The sequence below is a fragment of the Struthio camelus genome, chromosome 3 (genome assembly GCF_040807025.1).
Source record: "Struthio camelus isolate bStrCam1 chromosome 3, bStrCam1.hap1, whole genome shotgun sequence".
In the NCBI taxonomy this organism is placed as follows: Eukaryota; Metazoa; Chordata; class Aves; order Struthioniformes; family Struthionidae; genus Struthio; species Struthio camelus.
The window spans coordinates 64577896-64601687 of record NC_090944.1 but is presented as its reverse complement, the minus strand read 5'-3'; the positions used below and the strand labels follow the sequence as shown (position 1 = coordinate 64601687).

General features: G+C 38.3%; 1 protein-coding gene across 5 annotated transcripts in view; it reads left to right on the top strand.

Annotated features, from left to right (window-relative positions):
* ROS1 (ROS proto-oncogene 1, receptor tyrosine kinase) overlaps nt 1-23792 on the top strand; it is a 76156-nt gene that overhangs the window by 3992 nt on the left and 48372 nt on the right. For 4 of the 5 annotated variants that reach the window (XM_009681712.2, XM_068938124.1, XM_068938125.1 and 1 more), the window contains exons 4-18: nt 639-665; nt 3497-3557; nt 4231-4379; nt 5714-5852; nt 7362-7563; nt 8241-8317; nt 10695-10817; nt 11838-12022; nt 13203-13300; nt 13798-14309; nt 14944-15156; nt 16159-16269; nt 16749-16930; nt 17887-18078; nt 22252-22352. In XM_009681712.2, coding sequence (XP_009680007.2) covers nt 639-665; nt 3497-3557; nt 4231-4379; nt 5714-5852; nt 7362-7563; nt 8241-8317; nt 10695-10817; nt 11838-12022; nt 13203-13300; nt 13798-14309; nt 14944-15156; nt 16159-16269; nt 16749-16930; nt 17887-18078; nt 22252-22352 — 2372 coding nt within the window. Of the gene's footprint in view, nt 1-638; nt 666-3496; nt 3558-4230; nt 4380-5713; nt 5853-7361; nt 7564-8240; nt 8318-10694; nt 10818-11837; nt 12023-12378; nt 12506-13202; nt 13301-13797; nt 14310-14943; nt 15157-16158; nt 16270-16748; nt 16931-17886; nt 18079-22251; nt 22353-23792 lie in introns of those variants that run through there. The other variant, XM_068938126.1, reaches the window with a different exon arrangement.

Genomic DNA, 23792 nt, shown 5'->3' with positions numbered 1-23792 from the left:
CACAGCACTTGCCTCGAATCCTTCGATTACATTATCCAAGGGTAGGAATGCAAAATGTAACCAGACCAATGTTTCTGTGATAAAAGACATAATGTCAATTTTTTCCCAGTATGTTTCTAATTTCTTTGTTGGGAAACTAATAATTCTTGTTGTAGGAGTCACTTGTAACATTAAAAACTTTTGTTATGTTTGTCAAAACGTGAGAACACTTTCATTAAGCTCAATCTCTCATCCAGATTTTCAGGCAGTGTTACTGAGTTAATACTTTTCAGGATTTGACCCTTCTTGGGCCTATCTCAAAGTTACATGCAGGAGTAAATGCAGCACATGCCTTTACGAGATTAATTTCTTGCTTTTACTAAACCGGATGAATTAGCACAGATTTACATGAAAGTTTTTAAACCGCTCTTCTTCTGGGCCTTTTTCTTGAACAACTGAAGCTCATTGAGCCTTGGCATCATTTTAGTGCTGGCTTTGTAATTTTTCAGGTGTAGGTTTTCCTTCTTCCGTTATTTACCAACGGTAAAGTTTTGTAGTGTACCTTTCACTGTAAGAAATTTGTAATTCATTGATATTATCTGTTACTCTGTGTTTATATTTATGCTAATCCGGTGTTTTTCCAATTTACCTCTTGGCAGAACAAGACATACACCAGAGAATGTGAGGTAAGTTAGGTGCCATCATATCAATACAAGCTTAAAAATCGTATTTTTTAAAATGTTCACTTACAGTGCTCACACAGTGCTAAGAAATACAATGCAGATACATGAATTAATGAATCTAGATCTCTAATTGTTTTGTGCTCTACAAAACTGAAGAAGGAGATAAGTATTTGAATATGTAATCCCTGCTCTCTAGCATGGTAACTAAGGATATGTTTGCCTTGAAGACTGCTGTGTAAAAATCATATTACCTTAAACAAAGCAATCTGATCATACCAGTATGGAACTCAGCGCAGACCTATTTATTTTCTAGGCTCTCGCAGGAGATTTGTTCTGTTCAGTTTTTCATTAATAACACAAAAGATAAACCAGAGAATGCTTATTAAGTCTGATATGACACCAGCCTGAGGAGAAGTGGCAAAAAAAAATTGGGAGCTAGACTAGAATGCAAAACATTCTTTTGATTGGAGAAAAGGTCTGAAATAAATAAAACGCAATTCAGTAAGGACCAATGTGTTGCCCTTAAGAAAGAGATGTAAAAATGTGCGAGGCTGAAATGAGGAGTGCCTGGTCCATCTGTGCTGCAGATGGACTGGCATTTAGAGTGATAAGTACAAGTCAACGAAGTGCTGCTGCTAAAAAGACAGTGCCTTTCTGGGGTCTTTTAACATGAATATGGCATGTAGGATCGGATGGTGATGAGATGACTGCAGGATTCTGGTTGGGGCTGTTGAGACCTCAGTAAGAAAGCTGTGTCTAGATGGGGGCTACACACTTCAAGGTGGCGATGGAGGAGTTGGAGCGAATCTCGAGTAGAACACAAACATGCTAAGAGACTGGAAAACTTGATTGAAAGGATTGCCTTTTTTTTTTTTTTTTTTTTACTTCCTAATCCGTGAAATTATGAACATGACAATGGTTTTAAAATCCACTAAATATTTGTTTTGGAGAGCAGGGACAGTCCAAGGAGTAATCAAGTTACTTTGTAGCAACAAGGAATTAGTTTGATTTTTTTTTTTTCTTGTCTGGCTGCACAATATGCCAATTCAACTCACTGACCCTGCAAGGGTTTTTTTGCTGGATTGTCTTTCTGTTGGATCATCTGGCTGAGTTGTCTTCGTATGTGGTCAGGTGAGCACCAGACCAGCGCACGCAGAAGTCATTACAGTCTGCAGGGGAGAGGAGGAGACATGAGAGTGAGGCTTCTCCTTTGATATTGGCTCAGCTCTACTGTGCAGCTATATCCTGGGGCTCAAGTGTGGTAGTATTACTCCTGTTGAAAATTACCTCTCTTCTAGAAAGAGCAGAGTGCCGCTGAATTCAGTGGGAACATTCATGAGAAAGGGCATCAGAATCTGGCTTATAAAGGGGCAGTTCTTACGGATGGAGAATACATGAGGATTTCTTGTTTTCAGGGAGAGCAGAGGACAAATTTCCCTCAAAATTTTTAAGGGTAGGAGCTTCAATAATCCTCTTACTTCAAGTAAAAATTGGATTTATGGCTCTGACAAAGATCAGAAGGAGAAAGAAAAACATGATAAAAGACAAATGGTTGGAAATGTCTGTGTTGAAAGAAGCTGAAAATGCTATGAATCAGCATGTAAATCTGAGGATACCACCCCCTACAAAATAAAGGTTTCTTGGATGTAAAGAAAAGCTCCAGTTTATTGATAATAATTGATATCTGTTAATACTCAAACTTTTGCCTGCTAAGTTTCATGATATTTTACTTAGAAGTGTTTAATTTATCTGAATATGAAAACACAGGGAAAAACTTTAAATGCTTGCACTTGGCACTGGTTGTCTAGATGTGAGATAATGTATATTGGAATACAGTTATAAACTAGTTTTTAAATCCATCTCAGCTGCAGCTGTGAGTGAATTGTTTGGGAAAACTCGTCTGACTGGTTTCCATGGGGTGCTGGAAGTGCATCTCCTAAAACTGAAGGTAGAGAGCAAGCCAAAAAAAAAAAAAAAAAATCCAACCACTTAATATAATGAATTGCCTCTGAATAATCTAAAGGTTAATTATCACTTGAAAGGTGGCAGCTGTATGAAGTAAACTTCAAGCTTTTATAGGCCAAATCAACTCACAGAATAAATGAGCCCAAATAAAATGCCTGTTTAGAAAAAGCTGAAGCCATCGCTTCTGTATCGACTTTCAGGAGACCCAGTCTCATAAGTCATTTTTAAGCTACGGGGATCCTTTTTGTAAAATGTTACCACCTCTTTAGTTCTTCACCTATAAAACAGAGCAACACTATATGTCTTCCCTCCCTAAACTGAAAACTCTTTGAATTCTTAGGGTGCGAACGCGAACTGCCCTGGGGTCTTTGTTACTATTGCAGCCTGTAGGCTGTGAGCAACTACTAACAAGGAAGTGTGAGCTGGTCAGGGCTGCTGTGAAAAAGCACTATTTTCAACCATTTTGAAAATTCATAGGAAGTACATTCATAGGTTTGTGCTTCACTCATAGGAAATACACAAAGTGGGAAAGAGTAAAACCCAACATGTAGACTGTATCCTTATCAAGTTAAAAACATTATTTCCAAACTCCATGATTGTCACTGAAGTGTATTTCCAACTTAATTGCCCCATGTTTGTGCTTTCCACAAGGGAACAGTGTATAATGAACAAAGACCCTAATTTAGTGCCCCATTTAAATTGGTGGAATGGTTTTCAGTAAACTCCTTGGAGAGAGTCTGTCATACTGTTATTTTTTTAGAATGAGTGTAATCATTTCCGCAGGGTTTGTATGTATTTAAAAAGTGTCTCTATATATGTAGTAAGAAACTGCATTTACACAAAACTAACCAGTGAGTTCTGCATCCCAGAGAGTTTCCTGCAAGTTTGGCTGTAGCCGTGCAGAAGATGCATACGGTGTTGAAGTACAGGGTAAGTCTGAACACAGTGCTATGTTGGATTCACAATCTGATAAATTCAATTTGAAGAGTAGAGTTTTGCTCTACTATCAGGAGTTCTTCAAAAAAAAATCAGGAATGTCTTGTCATTTTTGATTTATCAAAAAATTACTGCGCTCTCCTTTTTTTTATTTTGGCAAATATAATGAAGTTAACTCTATCTTACAGTAAAATTGTTTTTTCCCTTCGTGTGAACATGTGACCTTTTGAATCCAACAACCATTTAAGATGGCGCTTGGCAGTGCACTCTTCCTTGATCAGACTGCTTCTGTTGCGATCATTGGATAAAGCTCCTATGACTTACATGGGAAAAATTAGGCCAATATAGTGTTATTGAGATAGGCTCTTAGAAAACCTTGTCTTCAGAAATTTATCATATCTTCTCCAGGTTTCTGTTCATCAACATTTTACTAATTACCCGTGACTAAAGGGGCATTTACCCAAGTGCAGTGCTGGAGTCATGTTTATTAGCACTGAATTTTGCATACTTCAGACTTACTAATCAAACTATGTGTTTGCCTTATGTCTTGCAATTTATTCTGCAACATTTTTAATATGCTCTTTACTGTATTTTTTTTGGCTTCACAGCTCTAAGGTGTAAGGTAATATGTTTTTACCATTAACATACTATTGTATTTTCTCTCCAGGCTATTTGAACAAGCCTAGAGCACCATTTGCATCTACCATTGGAAGCCACAATGTGACATTAGGATGGAAGCCAGCTAACATTTCTGGGGTAAAATATATCATCCAGTGGAAGTTCAGCCAGCTCCCTGGAGACTGGAGGTACACAGAGGTAAAGAAGGAAAAATCCTTTTACTTTTCAAGGAAAATGAGTTCTTGGTTTTATTTCTAATGCAGTCCTATTTCACTAGGAAAAAGTGACAATTATTAACAAAGTGAAATCACATCAAAAACCATGTGAGAAAAGAGAGTAAAGACCAGACTCTGAAGCAGAAGTTGCTGAATGTGAATGAACTGGTTCCTTTACCCTTCTGTAGCAGTTGACTAAGAAAGGTGAAACGTATTAGGATTGTTTGTGTACTTGTAGTGCACTGGCTGTATTTGTTGTCTCTGCTCTTTGCTTTATTTTAGATAAAAATGGATATTATGTTAGGCACGTGGCAGAAGTTTATGAAATCATGAGTAACATGGAGAAGCTGGACAGTTATTTCCTGTCTTGTCCTGCATGAGAACTAGGGACTTTAACAGAAACAGGCAGGTTCAAAACATGCAGACAAAGGTATTTCCTTACAGAATGCGTAGTTAAGGTGTTCAGTTGCATCCTGGCACACGTGAATGTTAAAATTTAGAGGAGTTCAAAAAGTGACTGGACAAATTAATGGAACAAAAAAACTGACTCCTACTAAACACAAACGTTACCGTTGCTACCCATTGATCCATGCTCATAAAATGCAAGGACTGAGAGTATTCTGGAGAAATATCCCTGTAGGCTTTCTTTGTTCTTGTACTTTTCCCTAGAGATCTGCTTTTGGTTCTTGTCAAATACACAATACTTGCATAGATGGACCTTTGTTCTGCAAGATCATTCTTTCATTATGTTTTTTTATGTCAACTGTATGCTTGTTATTTCACCATCATACCTATCAGACCAGTTTATGGAACGTGACAAGTTGGTGCCAAAAATCACAGTTAAAGATCACTTGCTAACTAGGAAGTCTTTCTGAATCAACTACTGGTGAAATAATGGGGAACGATGACTTCAGGACATACATATATCAGCCTATCCAGAAGCCTTTGAATCTTAAACCTTCAGTATGCCTATCAAAAGCTCAAAACATATTGCCTGGAATATAGTATTATTTTAGTTCTTTTGCCTTATCCTTCAAACTTACTATTACCCATCCTTTCACCCATCTGATCATCATTTAAATTTGGTAGTTTGTTCTGAAGAAAAGAGAAGGGAGAAAGTTCTGAAGGGAAGAAAAATCAATGTTTTCGGTGAAAATACCTCCCAGAACTTTTTCTTATTGAAATATAGGATGCTGAGCTTTAATATCCCTGAGTACGTTTGTTGTTGCATCAGACCTATTTAGACTGATAACACCCTACACAACAACTCCAGAATGGAGGAAGGAAGAAAATGATTGTGTGTATGCATTGGTTTAGGTGGTATCTGAAACTTCATATGCAGTCAAAGATCTTCAAGCCTTCACAGAGTATGTGTTTCGAGTGGTTTGGATCATCACATCTCAGCTGCAGCTCCATTCTTCATCGAGTCCCAGTTACCGAACACATGCTTTTGGAGGTAATGAATTGCACTATTAATAACACCTTTCAGGATCACGTCAGAAACATTTAGGTTTCCTTGTTGCTCGTTTAATAGAAAACACTGATGCTTAATCTTCAGAAGCATATGTATGTTGTCTGCTGGGTAGCTGCAGAAGATTGAACTAAAATATTACAGGTTCTTCTATTTGAACTAAAAGATTTAGGACTGTTTCCTGCTTTTAGTTTAAAAAATACGCCCAGAAAAGTACCTGGTCAAAATTGTGAGAGCACATTGTATACTATATGCATAAATTATATGCATGAACTCTTTGAGTGGAATACACACACATTTTCCCAAATTCACCTAGAAGTTAACTGTTGCTGAAATGTTGATTATGACATGTCAGTTAATATGTTCATACTTTAAAATATGTAGATTTACAACAGAAAGATAGTAAACTTCCAGCACTCCACTGTGTGAAATAAAAATGACTTATAAACAATGCTCCTTAAATAAGACATCATGATGAGATGGGGGAAAAAGATGGTAATATTCTTACCGCAACAGAGATAAGAAATGGCTCCCTATCAGGAATGCTGCACAGAAGCAGTTTTCAAGATATAAGTTCCTTTCTATTGACGATACGTGCACAGTTTCATTTTAAGAACTAGATGTGCTCTTGAATAAGGCACTGGGGAAGATGTCATAACTTTTCAGTTTGCTTTCCATGGCATAGTGAACGTAATCCCTTAGAAAAGCTGGAGAATATAGATGGTTTCAAATTGTTTTGTTTTCCAGCTTCACTGAGCTTAACATTGAAATAATTACTACAGCTTTGTTCCATATCCCTAAAGGAAATACATACTTTTTTCATTTTCATCTTGCATCTGCTGTTTAGGAAAATAAATTAAAACAACAAACCCTCAGGACTGGAGGTTGCAGGAATGAACAAAACTTCAGGGTTTGTACCTTATGGACTGTGACAAACCTATTTGACCAGAGAATACAATATAAGGAAAGGTCTATGGAGGCTGAAGATTTGGCTCCCAGCAGGATCCCTTGTATACTGTAGCAGGCATCCCAGCTATGTGAGAAATCAAGAGCCATCCCATAAGGCTAGGTCTGTCTCTTTCTTTCTTTTTGTAGCAAGGTCATTCTACAGGTGCCAAATAAGCTTCAGTGACAATATGATAAGGATGCAGCATTGAAGACTGCACTCAATCTAGAGGATAATGAATCACAGGGCAGACTACTCTTGTTGTGCCCTCTCTCACATGTAGCAGAGTAAGATATGCATTTGGGAGTATAGACCCAAAGTGGGAATTATTTACCTTCTGCAATGTGCAAGGAGTCTACCCATTTTGCATGATCATCTGGAAACAGTGCTGGTCCTAATGTCTTACTTCTCAACAGCTTATGTAACATGAATTAATACCATCCCTGATCATATTTATCAGTATAAATTAACAGGCACAAATTTAAAGAATGGAAAAAAATTAATGTCTTAAATGCCATTCCTGATACAGTTACTTCTGTCTTTTACAGCTCCTGCTACACCTCCTGTCATTAAAGATATTCAGAGTTCGAGTCCTAACACTGTTGAAGTTAGTTGGTCTCCACCACGTTTTCCCAATGGATTGATTGTTGGATATAACTTGCTCCTGACCAGCGAAAATCATGAACTGTTGAGAGCCTCAAGAGGGCATAGCTTTCAGTTCTACTCCACCTTTCCAAACAACACTTACAGGTACAAAAAGAAGTAACGAACATGACCAAGCGTGTCTGTAGCACCTCCTGCCTGGACAGTACAGGATATGACCAAATACCACTTCTCGAGGGCAAAATTCTCTCCCTACTTACGTTGCCAAAAACAAGGGTATCTTCATTCAGATAATGGAGTTACTTGCACATAAACAGCCATCTCATCTGGAATAATTAAAATGGGGAGGAAGGAAAAATAATTTGACACAGGGTAGAGGGGCTGGATTTTCTTTGCTGAAGCCTTTTTTATGTTTTCAGTGGATTCAGGGAATGACAGAGCGACCCTCTCTCATCCTTTAAGCATCTGGAAAATTTCTGTCATTTTTATTGAACACAAACGGCTGCATTCTGCTTGCCTTTCTTTGCAAATGCACACCTTTCTTTGAAATGAAACTGAGTTGCCCTTCTGAATCTGCAATTCCATCTGGCATCTTTGTTTACCAGAACTTGCTGTTGCTCCACCTTTTAAAGCTGGGGAATTCAGGTTCTAGTTGGTTACATTTTTATTGCAAGTTTCCCAGATATTTTGTTTAAGTACATATTTTCCAAAAGCAGGAATATGGAGAGCACTTCTGTAACAGTTGCCCTGCTTGATAAAATGTTTTTTAGGCAATAGTTCAAAAGATAATCCCAAACCAAAAACTGCTTTTTGATTTCCTGTAGGTTCAGCATTGTAGCAGTGAATGAGGTTGGTGCTGGACCACCTGCAGAAGCCAATATCACAACTCCAGAATCCAAAGGTACAAGACTAACAGAGTCCTTATTGCTGTCTGTTCCTAGAGGCAAAGTCACATTCACTGGGTTGCAGTGTACCCAGAAGAAGAGAGTGATATTTAGACTGTAAACAGTCAGGACAAGGAGTCATACACTGAGGAGCTGATAGTACATCAGGGAGAGCCCTGTTCTTTGGCTGTAGGCGTTACTGGAATACACGTCACGGTAATAATTTGAGATTCTGGTAGATCCAGACAAATTCAGCTTGAATTGCATTACAGGTGAAAAACACCTCAGTGGTCTGAGGGAGTGACTGAGAGGTCACACTTTCGTTTTTGAGATGAGACTTTAACTGTTGGCAAGCAAATGCATATCTTCCAATAATATTAAAAATTTCATATAAGACTCTCTTGTCAAAAAGTCCTAATTTCTCTTATGCCAAACATGTGAAATCATATCAGTTTTCTTTGATGCTCTTTCATTATTGCATTTATTTTTACTATGTATCCTTATTAATGATAAAAAGATAGATATACCATAAGTACCACTCAAAGAATTGCTGAAATGTTAATTATTTGTCAGAGAAAGGTATGTATTAAGATAGAGTGTAAGTGAGAATGAAATTGATGTTACCAAAATGTATCTTTAGAAAAGAAAGCAAAGGACTGCTACCCCCATGAAGAAATCAGTTGTCAAACACCTGGAAACTGTTAGCCAAATTCTAGCAAACACTTGAACTCTGTCTCTGAATCACCAGTCTTCTCTGTTGATTGGAGAAATTAAGTCCATATCTACATTAATGCTTTTAAAAATGTGACTTAAATTGTTTTGTAATTAACCTAAAATAGCTAACACACTAATATGTGCTCATCTGGGCGCTCTGTAGCGATTTACTCTGGGACTGGCTGAGCTGGAGCCGTAAGCATTTGTGCCATTTGTGAAGTGTCTGGACTGGTATATCTGACTGCGCTCATTCACTCAAGCCATTTATTAGCCAATTAATTAAAGCTAAAAAGCAAAAAAAAACCTCTCCCTCCAACAAACACGTTCTGGTGGTGGTGGTAGGAGGGAAACACAAGCCTTTCTTAGTTGCCACCTAAAACTTCAATTCATTCCTCTGAGTTCCACTGGTATATACTTTCTTTCTATGTCAATGTAATCGGGAGCAAGCCTTCCTGCCTGTATCACATTCAGAAATGTTTTTACTGCATCAGATACTGAGTCACCTAGATTTGAGACCTGAGTCGGGAAAAGAATCTGTAAGGAATGTTCCCGGAAAAGAAATAAGGAAGTAATATTAATTTCTTGTACTCTGCTCTGATGAGATCATTATTAAAATGACTTGCAGTATGTGCATCCCATGAGAATATATGCAGCTCAGACTGTTTAGATTATCCAGGAAAGGATTGAGACAGCATTCGATCAGTCTCCTGGCATCCATGTAAGGAAATTTTGTCTCATAACACACAGTGGTTTATACTAGAGGAAAAAGACAAATGTGGAGGTTTATTTAGAAACTGAAATTAGCGAAATTCAGACCTGAAATAATGCACCAGTGTTTAAAATGAGTTAATTAGTTTATGAAGCAGTTTAGGAGGGGTTGTGGTAGACTTTCAGGGATTTGAAATATGGAAGCAAGGCCAGCTATCTTTTCTAGAGCTATGCGTAGCTCAGATAGAAGATATGAATCGGCTGCAGAAGTTTTTAAGTAAGATAGTTGGGCCTGTATAAGCAAGAAGTCAGGTTATGCATCCGTAACTCTCCTTCCTGACCTTTAAAACCCTTAAATTTATTTAAAAATATTATTTCTTATTAAAGTTTATTTACTCTAAAGAAGATGATAACAATACTGTCCTATTATCAGCCTTTACTTATGAAGATTTCTTGAATATTGGATTACTTGTTCCTTCAAACAACTGCCAGTTAGCATGATGAAATACATGAGTTCAACATACTTGCTTTGCTCTTGCTCATCTATGTGGGATAATATTATAGTTTGACTGGGATTTTTAAAGAGGCTTGTGAGGGCTAAATATCCCATTTCCATTGGATTTTGGGGTGATATAGATGTCTTAGTGCTTCTGTTTTCTTGGGAGTCTGTAGGGTCTTGTTTGCTCTGGTGAAAGGCAGCTTTTCCTCCTTCACTAGGGATTCGCTCGTGTTACAGGAAATACTGGTTTAAAATTCATGTGGTGCATTTTCACCCTGTGTGAACAGCCTGAAGGCACAATAATGGTGAATAACTCAATCTGCTTTCCAGACTTAGAGAGTTAGTTTTAGTCAGTCGTTGCCAGTGTAAGAACAGGTGCACAGGCGTACATGCACAGATATTAATGACATATCTAAGTTAGCAAGATTCTGCTTCAATTGTCTACCTTAATTATGACTTTCTCCTTTTGTTAGTTAAGGAAAAAGCAAAATGGCTCTTCCTATCCAGAAACCAGTCCTTAAGGAAGAGATACATGGAGTCTTTCTTGGAAGCAGCCCAGTGCCTGCAGAACAATATTATACATCACAAGATTACAGGTAAATCAGATTAATCTCTCTCATTCTCTCTTAAGTATAACTTAGACTTCTATATTCACCGAGGACAGAATACATCTCACCTAGGCTGAAAGAGTATCTAGCTTCCTGTTATATCCAGTGGGGAGACACAGGAACTTTCAGGACTTGATTTAACGTGTTTGACGTGACAGACATTGTGAGGGGATGGGTAGTTTCCCTGAAGTGCAACCTCTTCTTCACTGAATCTGGGCAGCTAGTTCAGAGGTGGACTTCTACACAGTAGGTGTCTAAACTGAGACAAGATGAAGCCCAACTAGATGTTTCCCTATTGTTAATGAGTGTTTTCTCTCAACATAAATGTGAGGAAGGAAACTAGTTCAAACTAAATAATTAAATTATTTGAAGTGTCAAAGGATACTGACCAAAAAACATGCTGGTGTGTTAGTTGGTCTGGGGCAAAGAGTTTTGTAACTAGGCATTTAGTAGTCTAAATCGCCAAACAATCATGTTTTCTGAAGTTGGCCATGACGCCATGACCCTAATGCCTCTTATCTGCCCTGTTGCTGTATTTAGTCCTTGGAGACAATATGGAAATCAGAGTTCATCTACCATAGTTCACAGAGCCGCAAAGACGCCAGCAGAATGAATGGTGCCTCAGACTAAATACCCTTTTATAGTAATGTGGCCGTACAGATAATGTCTAGCTTGAATCAGAGCGAATGGTGCTCTGTGAGGAGATGCAAATTGCATCTCTTTGCCCTGGGGAAGGGGAATCAGTGTCAGCTGGTCTGCTTCTTACTTATCCTGTTTCCGATTACCTTTCTGAAAAGCAATTGTCTACGGTAATGTCACTTGCATAACATACAGGAAAGTTTCCTTATTATTTGAATGAAGACTAGAAATGGAGGAGATAAACAGTTAACTATTTTCCAACGATGTTGGATTGCAGATTGCAAAGTACCTCATTTTAAGGCAAAAGTAACTGAAAAATTGAAATGTATTTCTCACATTATGTGTGTGCACATATATTTCTATTTTTAGGAATTTCTGTGAATGTTTATCAGCAAATGGTCTACTTTTCTGAGGGGAATTCCATCTGGATGAAAGGCGCTGCAAATATGTCCGATGTGTCTGACCTAACGCTCTTTTATACTGGCTGGGGGAATGTTACATCAATCTCGGTAGATTGGCTTTACCAGAGGATATACTTTGTCATGAATGAAAAGGTAGGGCTCTGTGACTTAACTTATTATTTCATATGAGTCATTACTGTGATTTGTTCTGCATGAGAAATTCTGATTTATGTATAGTTACACATGCATAAAATATAATTATAGAAATACATTCTTTAGTTTAATAATATTCACATATTTCAGAGATTTAAAATAGAGGAATAAGCTCAAATATCAGATCATATTTAAAGTAAGCAGGCTATACAGAACTCTGGCTCTTTGTCTTACTTTTCTTCTCAGGAAAGAAAAAGCTGCATTGGTTTCAGCTGCATTGCTTTTGAGACCGACTTCACATCCTGGTCACACCCAAAATGAATGACACTGTTTCTGTTGCTCTGCTTTCCATCTAGCCTGTTCAGTTCCTACCGTGCCTCAGAAAGGTGGTGTGATAACTAGTTGGTGATTATAATACTCTTCATAAATGGAAAAGAAGGTGTTCAAGAAGGAAAGAATTTCATTCCGGTGATGACAGCTCAGGTTAGAGCTGTTTCAACCTGAAGTAAAAATATAGATGGCAACCCTGCACTTGATAAACTTGAAAACTCACAAAACTTCAATTATGTTAGTGGCCAGATTTTGCATGCCCTTCTCACTCCTCTAACGCGCACAAGTTGACAAGAAATGGGCAGTGGGAGAATTTTTTTTCTTTTCTTCCACAAGCCTCTTGCCACGTCTGACCTTTCACTTACTGCTCAGGGAACATACAGTAGCAAGAAGAGAGGTAGTGAGAAAACTATGCAAATACAGCTGTAGACTAGCAGACTGACGGCAGAGCTTTCTGAAGCCGTTATAGGTTAGAAAAGTCCTGAAGTACCGCTGCCAGGATCAGGAGAGGGCTTCCTTCCCTCTTATGCCTTCCCTATCAGATTCTTTTCAAAGCATAGTTTGCCTGCACTCCAAAATCGGGCTTTTCCCCCCAGCTTAGAGACAGGAGGTTGAGAGGAGAGTGACTGACAGCTCTTTTGACGTAAGTTCTCATGGGTGCCGTCATACTTGCCACACTGAGCAGGTGTTGTACTTGGGTGACTGACAACACAGGAACCTGGAAGGACCTCAGATTGCGAGAGGTGTTTCGTTTCCAGCTTCACACCCCTGGAGGGATCTCAGACCAGGTTGTTTGCACTTTCACAAACACCCTATGAATGCATCACCAGTTTCTCTTCTGATTCCCTAGATACACGTCTGCCAGTTGGAGAACTGCACGGCAGCTGAAGACATCACTCCTCTTTCAGTTTCGTCCCCTAGGAAGGTTATAGCTGATCCCTATAATGGGTAAGTGTCCTCCTTTGAGAACTTTGTGTCAGAGGTGCTATAAAGCTTGTCTCTAATTTTCTTCATTAACAATCCCTTTCTTGTTTCAAACCCTTCCCTTACCAAAACAAAAGTACAATGGCAACAAATAACAAACTACAGTCAGAACAAGAGTGGCACCATACAGTATCGTCTTCTGCATTTTTTCTCCCACGGGTGCTATCAGAGGAGATAAAGAATTTGCAGTGCAGAAATTTGATGTTTTAGACATTTAGTGCTTTATGAGTATAAAGCTCTTTGCATTTTAAATGTCTGCACCTAACACTTGAGGTATTATGGAAGAATATTCTCAAATAATCCGCCAGCCAGATGCCCTGAGGTGAAAAGCAATAAAAGTAAAAGCATTTTGCTATTGTCTGTATAAAGACGGGCATGTCTATGAGCTGTTAAAATATTTGTGATTCATCTACACAGTTCTTGTGCTGCAGTTATGTGGATCTTTTTTGCTCCATGACCAGGTATATTTTCTGTCTCCTGGAGGATGGCATATACAGGGCAAATCTTCCGCTCTTTCCTGAGGCTGCCTCCGCAGCTTTACCAGTTGTGAAATCTCGTGCTTTGAGAGACTTCAAGATCAACTTCCAGACTAAGAGACTTATTTTCTTCAACAAAACAGAACAGGCTTTTGTGTCGGGTTTTCTCGATGGTTCAGAGTTTCACACATTGCGATCACATGTGCCACTTAACAACATAGAGAGCTTTGTTTATGAAGATAACACATTTACTGTCACAGATGGCAGGGCAGTCTTCCATGAGGAGCTGTCTCCAGTAGGGAGCTCTAGCTTCAATGAGTATGTAGTGGATTGCAGTTTGGCATATCCAGAGTACTTTGGCTTTGGCAACTTGCTTTTTTACGGGGCATCAACTCAACCTTTTCCTTTACCAACTCCTCCTCGGCTTGTCATGGTGCTATTTGGATCAGACCAAGCTACGATCAGCTGGGAACCACCTGAACTCACTATTGGGACCAGTAAGTTTGACTGCTTCTTCCTGAAAGTCCAGCCCTTTGCTTTCTACAGGAATAACTTCCTGATTTTCCTTTTCCTGATGACTCTCTTGGCTGTGGGACTTCAATAGCCTGTCCTGCTGGAACATGTGGAATTACCTGAATGTGAAAATTGTAAACCAAGATTTGCCAATAAAATAACTGAATTGCTTGACTAAGCTAATAAAAGTTTATGTTAGTAAATTAACTCATTTATTACTTGCAAGGGATTTTAAGCAAGGCTCTATCAAGTATGGTATAGGGTGACAGTATGGTTAGTTGCTGATATCACACAGAAAGTGCATGCCGGTAACATAGTGGCTTTTGATCAGTGAATGTACTATGGCCTCTATCCTCTCTGCATATGTGTTTAAACAGTGACACCAGGTTGGGGTTGGGGAAAATTTTGGCTCTTTCGAATTGGTTTATCTTCATAGGGGAAAGGGCCACTGCTCTTTCTAGTTCCCTGGGTAAATGTAAATTTTTAATTTATCTCTTTCCTAATTTCTCTGATACTGGTGTTTTTTGCAATAAGTCTCTAACTTAGTTTTCTCAAAGATTATGTGTCTTCTGCTATAGTCATCCAGTCTGTAATAATGTCTTTGTTTGCATCTCACAGGTCCTTCCGCTTGGCAGAACTGGACCTACAACCTGAAAGTATCCTCTCGGTGCCCCTCTGAAGAGGAACGGGTTATTTCAAACATTAGTGACACCAGGTTTACACTGGAGGGGCTGGCCAGCTTCACAGCATATGAAGTGGGAATCAGAGCTGTGTCTCCTGCTGGCGAAGGGCCATGGTCAGAGCTGTTTAGAGGCATGACTTTAGAAAAAGGTGAGAGTTGCTTCTTCACCCAGGAGAAATGAAAAATGAGTCAGTATAGCTTTCTACCTGGTGAGATGCCCAGGCTTTGGGCAAAGACTGCAAAATGAGTGACTCAAGAAGGATTGCTTAGAAACTTCAAAGAATGTCGGCTAAGTAAGCTAGCATTTAGTTAAAGTAGTAGGATTCTCAACTACAATATTGGTATTTTATTATATACTAATCTTATTATATAATACTGTATGCTAATAGTATATAGTAATAGTATGTCATTTATAATACTATATACTAATGTTAGTATATAGTTAGTACAGTATATACTGATATTATGTATTATTAATATTAATATCAATTTTTCTAATATGACTATAATAACAAATGCATTATTTGATATAGTGTCAAGTAAACATGTACAGGAGAAGCTTTATGCTTTCCTGTGCTCTGCAAAGCACTTTCTATGATAAAGTGACAAGAATAGCTGTCTTTGGTTTGAGCAGTGTCTTGGGGGTTAATTACAGTGTTCAAGGTAGTGTAGGCACACTAAAGGAAATAGCTGAGAACCCTTGCTTTTAGTATAGACAATGGGGGAAATGGATGTGTGCACAATATGTGAGATTATACATCTTTGGAATGTTTTCTGAAACCTAGTTTACCCATAATAACATATGTCTGAGGGGAGAAGAGTTTTCAACTTAAGGCACTGGACCGGCACTTGAGATCTGGGATGACTTTTGCATGACTTGGGTAAGGCAAGGTCCAACAGTGGTGTTCAGGCATCTAATAAGGTTTCAAATCACCTTAAGATTCTGGGTCTAAACCTATCTTAAATGTCTCAGTTTTTCAAGTTGTTATACTTTCATGCCTTTGTTCTTCCTCCATTACTCCGTAAGGCAAGGACAGTTTAAACTGTGTTTCCGTAACTTTCCAGAAACAGACACCCCAGTTATTAGAATATAAACATTACAAATTAACTGTTTCTTGGAATGCATGATTGCTGTTTTATGTGTTTATCAGCCGAAGAAGAACCGTATATATTGGCAGTGGGGGCTGAAGGGCTCTGGAAGCAGCAGTTGGATAGCTATGGGCCAGGAGAATTCCTCTATCCTGATATAAGAAATGTTTCAGGTAAATACTAACCAAGCTGGGTGCTGCGGCTACCAATTTGTCTGCACTTATCAGAACTCCGTAAATTTAATCAACAGGATTGAAAGATGAAAGCTTTCATCACAGCTGTCCAGGCTTGAGTGTGCAGTGCAGCAGCTTCACTGAGTCAAGACTTTGTGTCCATCCTCTTTCTTCTACTTATGGATCGAATTAATCCTACTGATTTCACCACAGCAGACCTGAATTCAGCTCTCTGGGCTGAACAGTTGCGCCTTCAGAATCTCAATGTATATGTAATATGTTTATAATCATTGGAGCTATATATATGCAAGTGTGTGGTTCCTATAGGAAAGTATTTATTTTTATGTTAACTGAGTCTTAGTGTTTGCTTATACTGATTTTTAAAAACTGTGAAGTGTCTGGTTCCTTTTTATTCTTCCTTTATTTTTTTTAATTAGTGTATTTATGAAATGCTTAATATCTTCCCTTCCTTCTTCAAGACCTTGACTGGTATAATGATACTCTATATTGGAGCAATTCCATGGGGGAAGTTCTGACCTCATCATTGAACAGGAGAGAGGGTACCACTGAGAATAATTATGTATCTGACATCAGAAATGCAAGACTGTTGGCCTTTGACTGGTTGGGTCAATGCTTGTATTGGGCTGGCAAAGCAAATACGGTAGGTAGAGTTGCAGTTCTGAAAAAATGAATGTTATAAAAAAGGCTGTAAAACAGTATTTGTGCAGATAATCCTTACTTCTTGCAACCTGAGATGCGTTTGGGCCTTTGCTACAGTAATACACAACAAGGAGGCCTTTCTTCCCTTGTGCGGTTTTCCACAGTTATGCAAAAGTTTGGAGTAAAATGTTCATTAATATTCACTTATGCAGGATGCTGAAATCCAGGTGCAAAACAGGCAATTCAAATGTTATGTCAATAGTTTTGTAGAATTCAATATTGTAAAACTAAGTGAAGATAGTGAAAATGGAGACTGCCAAGTTGCTCTCTGCTAAGAAGCAGATGGACTTTATTTTAATCCTTATATATGTAGCAAATTTAATATGACTTGTTTACACGGGGATTTTCAAGACTGGCCTCTGTAAAGTGATATTTTGCAAATACCTGCTGGTAAAAAACAATTGCACTTTGTGTGCTCTCATATCAGGAATATTGACATGTGAATTATTTAAAAGGTATTTGACTTCAAAATTGCAGTGCTAATTTATGCAGTGCTGTCAAATTATGCCTTTCATTTCTTGTAAGTGCAAAGTCAGAAGCTGTTTTAAAAACTGGAGCTAGAAGGCCAGATTTCACACTGCCTTGCACCCTCATTTACACTTGTGAATAGTGAATACGAAGTGGGTGAGAAACTTAGTCAGACAGAAGGCTGCCAAAACTGGGAAAGATAAGGGGAAAAGAAATTTGAGTTTTTTCTTTTGTTACTTTCTGGCAAACATAAACTAATAATTTTGCCTTATTCCTCATCTTACACTTTAAATGCAAAGGCTTAGGTTTTGAAAGCCTAAGGCTTGTATAGGTTCGAGGTTAACGACTGTGGAAAAGTACTTATGTGTATACAAAAAATCACGACTGATAATTTAGGTGTGATATTAAAAGCAATTCTTTCGTCCCTAGATATACAGAAAATCACTGCTGGGAGGCCATATGGATGTTGTGGCTCATGTTGTGTTCCTCGTGAAGGACCTAGTAGTGGATTCAGTAAATGGTTATCTTTACTGGGCCACAATGTACTCAGTGGAGAGTGCAAGACTGAATGGAGAGCATTATCTTATGTTACAAGAACAGCTACAGTTTTCTGGTAAACAGGTGACTGTTTTTTTTTTTTTTTTTGAAAGGGTGTTTAGTGATTAGGTCTCTAGGATACAGTCAGTGTTTGTAGTTGTCAAAATCACATTTTTACAACCAGAAGAATAACATGCCTTGCATGTAATAGCTGTATGGAAACTTTGGCCTTTAACGTTGAAATCAAACGCTTGCAACAAAAAGTGATATTAAGGATGTTTTGGTAGTTGTAAGACTACTCCCTCCCACATGAGAAGCATACTTGCCATGAGCAACTAGCTGAACATCATTTCCCTCAGTGACCGAACTTACTTTTCCCAAAGGGCCTAGCTCTAGATGTCAATTCTGACTTTCCCATCAAGTTGTTACAGAAAAGAAGGGCCAGAGTTCAGTGCTCCACAGCATCCTGCCTTCTCTGTGCCATTGCCCAGCTCGCAGGTCCTAACATGGCCATTTTTGGGCCAAGACACTTCTCCATTCACCCCTCTCTGACCGTCCTGTCAAACCTACGCAGCCAGGGAGGTGAGGGACTGAGCTCCCCCCATGTAAAGACCTGCCAGGGTCTCAGCAGCTACAGTTGCTGTGCTTCCTTCCTTCGCCCTACGTGTGTGTTTGGGAGAAAGGAGGTGGACGACGCAATTCCTGGGCAAGAAAACCCCTTACTGCTGCAATGGGTCCACAGGACAGAGGGGGTTGGTGTGATCAGAGCCCCAAACGTAGCAAAGCAGGTCGGACTGAGGGCCATCCCACCTACTGCAGTGCTTTTACTCTATGGACTCAAAGAAAAGCTGAATGTTCCCCTCCTCAAACCTCTATGGAGTTTCTTCCTCTGTCCCAAGAATTTGAATGATGCACAACCTGACTGCCAGAGAAGGGTTAAAAATACAAACACACACAAAAAAAACCCTCAGACATATTATTACTGCAAAAGATTTCTTTAAAACACAGCTCTTGCTAAATCAACCTTTTTTCTTTTGTTCCATCTGTCCTATAAATTGTGCTCCCACTTTACCTAAATACATATTCTTTAGTAAAAATCCTCTCTGAACTTTAGAGATTTATATCTCTTGGTTAGCCTTGTGTCATTCCCCAGAACATTTCAGTCTTCTTTGCCTAGATGAAAAGATGCTGATGTTTCTCCAAAAAAAGCCTGGCCTGGTTAAGTCTCTGACAGGCAATTAGCATTCGGAAAGGTCAGCCGGTTTCACAGGTCTCTGTTACGTTCGTTCTGTGAGAGGGTTTGGTGAGAAAAGGGGAAGCTGGCTCCGGTGTGGCCCTTGCTGTGCTTGTAAACATAAATACAGAAGAGCTGAAAACCCTTTTTCATATATAAAGAATAATGTCTGTGCTGCAAAGGGTTACTGTTTTTTCCAGTACTAGCCTCACACCTTTCCTCAATGGCCGGTGTGGAGCACCTTCATGGGAAGATGTACACTTTCCCAGCCCCACAGCACGCTTATGTTTATCATATATCTTCTAGGTGACTCTCTTGTAAGAGCTGACAATTGGCAGTTCAACCTAAGCTGCTAAAGCCACCTTCCTTGCCCTTCTCTTTTGACTTTATTGCCTATTTCTCTGAATTACCTCAAGCTAACCTCAAATTTCTTATCCTCTGCTTCAAGGCCCTTGGCAGCAAGAAGGCTGCTTGTCTGCTGCTGTCATTTTTTTTTCTGCACCTTCCTCTATGTCAGTGATACCAGCCTTCAACCATCCATTTATTCACACCTCCTACAAACAAACATCTCTTCTGCTTCCATGCTGCCCCTAATCTATGCACTGACTTCCCTGAACTCAGCCTCCTGCTGTGATGCATACAGGAAAAAAGCCAAGTAAAAATGTCTAGATCAAGAAGTGACCAGTTATAGCTGACAGGTGTTTATTCATTAAAATAAAATCCAAAGCAAACCCATCAGAACAAGACAGTAGAATACACTTTAATGATGAAACTATTGAGCTGGTTGTTACTAGCCCATTTAAATAAATAATAATAATGAGTTCATATTTGTGGAAGTAAAAATATGCATATCCCTTGCACAATGGGGTCCTTTATCCTGAAAAGAGTATCTCTTACCTCAATATTAAGACATAGATGTAATAGTTAATTGCTGTTATCAAAGGTTAGAGAATGCTTCCTACAAAACTGGATCGGTGCTGGAATTTACTAAATGCTTTTCTGATAAAGAATAGCCGTTCAGTGGTCAGCACAGGATCTACAGCAGTGTATAGCTGCACCTCCTTTCAGCTTGAAATTTGAGTAACGTGAATACAAGATTCCTACTATAGAAACGATGGATTTCCTAAACAAATATGAAGGCAGAGCTTTAAAAGGAACTATGTCCTTTTATGACAATTATTTCATTTTGCAATCAATTGTACAGCTTAGCTGGTACATGTTGGCATAGTTTGATTGATTTTGGTAGAGCTACTTTGACATATTCCAGTGTAGAATTTGGCCCAGAGTGTCCCAAGCACTTAAATAAGTAGTTTACAGTGCACAATCTGCCTGAGAGAAAAGTAATTTATAGAGGAGCTCTGTATAAGTGTACTGCATGCAAGTGGGGCCAGAACCCTTTAAGTGTTGCCTCTTATTATTGCTAGTCAAGGGGTATTTCAAGTAGCTAAATTTATGTGGCATCTTATGATGTGGAGTTACACTGCATGATCCCAACTATATATCATGTCCAGAGACTAATACCTGTCACGAAATGGAAGAAGTCTGACTATTTTTGAAGCATAAGAGAAGGGAGGTGTTACATTACTGCCTAACCCCTGAATACGAATAGTGCATTTCTTTGCCTTTTGTTGATAGGGATATAGGTGTGGAAATGAGGAGAATGGGCTTATCTGTGGGAAAATATAATAGTTGCAGAAAGAAAGAAGGAAAGAAGACCCAAACACCTTAAAAAAAAAAAAAAGTCAAGGTAGATTTAGGAAGACATAACACGGTGATGAAGGTGGGAGGGAGGCTAGGTAAACGAGATAAAATAGTGCATGCTTGGCTAAACATGTGCTGAACATGCACTCAGGCACATACGTACTGTGAGATATTTTTTAACAAGAAAACCTACAGGGGAAATCATTCTAACCTTGATTTCCTAACACATAACATCAGCAGAAATATACCAATAATGTAATTACATAAGGACCAACAGACAAGTAAGTTATATGGCATTTGCTTTCCTGTTAACATCTTCTGCAGTTTATTAATGAAGAGTTTAAAAAAAAAAGGAGATCCCTTTGCATTCATAATGGAAATTTAACCTTATAAAAGAATAGCTGCACCTATTTTTTGGATGAGAATGTGAGAATGCAAAGTTTGAGAGCTGCAGGAAAACATTTTCAGAAAGGCCCATAACAGCTTGTAAGCTGAGCTGATGACATGACATCTACTGAAAATAATATTTAGCAGTCTAATTTGTGAATGCAAATTTTTTGTCACTGACCAAACAGATTATTAGATGTTTGATTTCTATTATTTTTGCATATGGTATTGAATCCATTGTTTATTGCAAAAGCAAGAAAGCTCTATTTTGAATATTAGATCCTCTTAAAAAATCAACAAAAAATTCCACAGCTAGTCTAACTGAAAATGAAATATTGGTGCAATGAGCAGGAAGATTGTTTTTCCTCTGACTCTTATTTAATAACAAATATTTTACTAAAATGTGAACATTTGAATTTTATGTTTAAATTGAATATTTTACCAACAAATTATCATATATTTTCTATAAATAATGCACCACATTAAATATTCTATGCATAAAATCAAACCTTGGAAAAAAAGACAAAAGATCTGAAATATTTCTTTCAAAAAGTGATCCTGACTTTCAGACTGTACATCAACCATCTGTTTCAGACAAAGAATATTAAAATACCAGAGGTGTTCTGGAAATTTTGATGGGAAGTTTCACTAGCCACTTGATACACTATTCGCATCATATCTGAAGGCATCAGATGCTTTAGGGATGAACACTATAACAGATGCTCATAAAATGCTATCTAGAAAATCATCAGCTGCTATAAATAGGTGTCCACCAAGGACCTGATTATTTTCTAGCGTTGCCTCTCTTTCTATTAGACTAAATATTTATGGCAGTAATGTTATTTTTGCCAATAAAGAGGTATTCATAATGTTGTCTGGAGAACATCCATGCCTAAGGGTTTCTCAGAAGTGTTCAGATTGCCTTTTTTTTTTAGGTGGTTGGTCTAACTCTGGATCTCACCTATGGTTTTCTTTACTGGCTTGTGCAAGACAGTCTATGCATAAACCTATATAAAGTTTCTCTTTGCAAAGAAGGGTAAGTAAAGGTGTAGCACCGGTAAGAAAGTCTATACTTTCTAGTTTTTGTGATTGTGTCTCCAAAAAACAGATTTTTATCAAATGCTGAGCACGCTGTAGTTGCTAATTGAACAATAGGCAAAAAGAAGATCTAACACCTAGTTGTTAGTAAACTATAAGTTATGAGGTGGTTGTTACCATGGTTTTACAGTATGAAAAACATACAGCGAATAGGATGCTTGAGTGAACTGAGGTCATGCTCATCACTTGTTATATTTAATTTTGAGAAATAATCACCATTTATTTTCTATTTTCTATTGGCATTTGCAACATCTCACACTTTTCAAGAGCTATAACTTGTTCATCTTGCATGGAGCATGGGACTTGAATTGACAGCACTTTCTCCCCTGAGCAATCAGTACTCAGTGGGCTTTCCTCTTGATCTTCCTAAGCATGAAATGGCTCCCCTATTCGTGAAAGACAAAAGTTGAAAAAATGAGACAAGCTGTGTGTGTGTTTGTGTATGTGTGTGTGTATGGGTCAACTCAAGTATAAGTGATAAGACCACGAGAACAAATGATATTCTTTTCCGTATGTGCCAAACCCATCATACAAAAACTATTTTACAAGGCTGGTGAGTAGCTCATTAAACTGTATTTTTGCTCCCTTTTGTATGAATAGTAGCCCTTTTTCTACAAACATCAGATTAAACCTCTTGAAATCAATTATGTTTATGTGTGTGTGTTCATAATGCTGCAAACCTGTTTCATGTGGAATCAGCTGGTTTTTCTAATTGATCTGAGGCTTACCCTGGTCAATAGCAAACATTTAAAGAATCAAAATATGTTGACTAGTTTTAGCTAGAACATGCAGCTCTATTGTGGACCAATTGCCGGCTATAAATCATCTCTGGCATGGCAGAACAGAGAGATTAGAAGTAATCCATCCTAATGGACCTGATGGTGTGTCAAAGCTTTTCCAAATTTGCTTTGAATAGCACGTGTCTAAGCTGAACGACATTTCTAAGGTGGTAAAATGATGCCTCTTACAATATATTTAATCTCTTACCGAGAAGATAAATTGGGATCAAAGAAAGCCTTTAAGATTTGACGTAAAGGTAACAAGACAGATCAAATCACCAGTGATACTGGCAGAGGAAAATGGTAATAGAGTTTTATAGATGATGGAAGGTTAGCAGGAAAACTAGCAGGGTCAAATTCATCTGGGGACGTGCTTTAATGAAGTAGACTTAATCTCACACTGTGAAATAGACTCAATTGTTTCCCTGGAATTGCTGAGAGGAGGGGAACTGATTTTTCAAAATACTCAGTTTTCTACATGCATTCCTCAGAATACTTTCTTTAGATTTTTGGACACTTTGCCATTTTACAATGATCTTCTAACGAAACCAAAGGAGTAAAGGGTTTTTTTTTGCTGCTCCTGCAATGTATCATTCCGA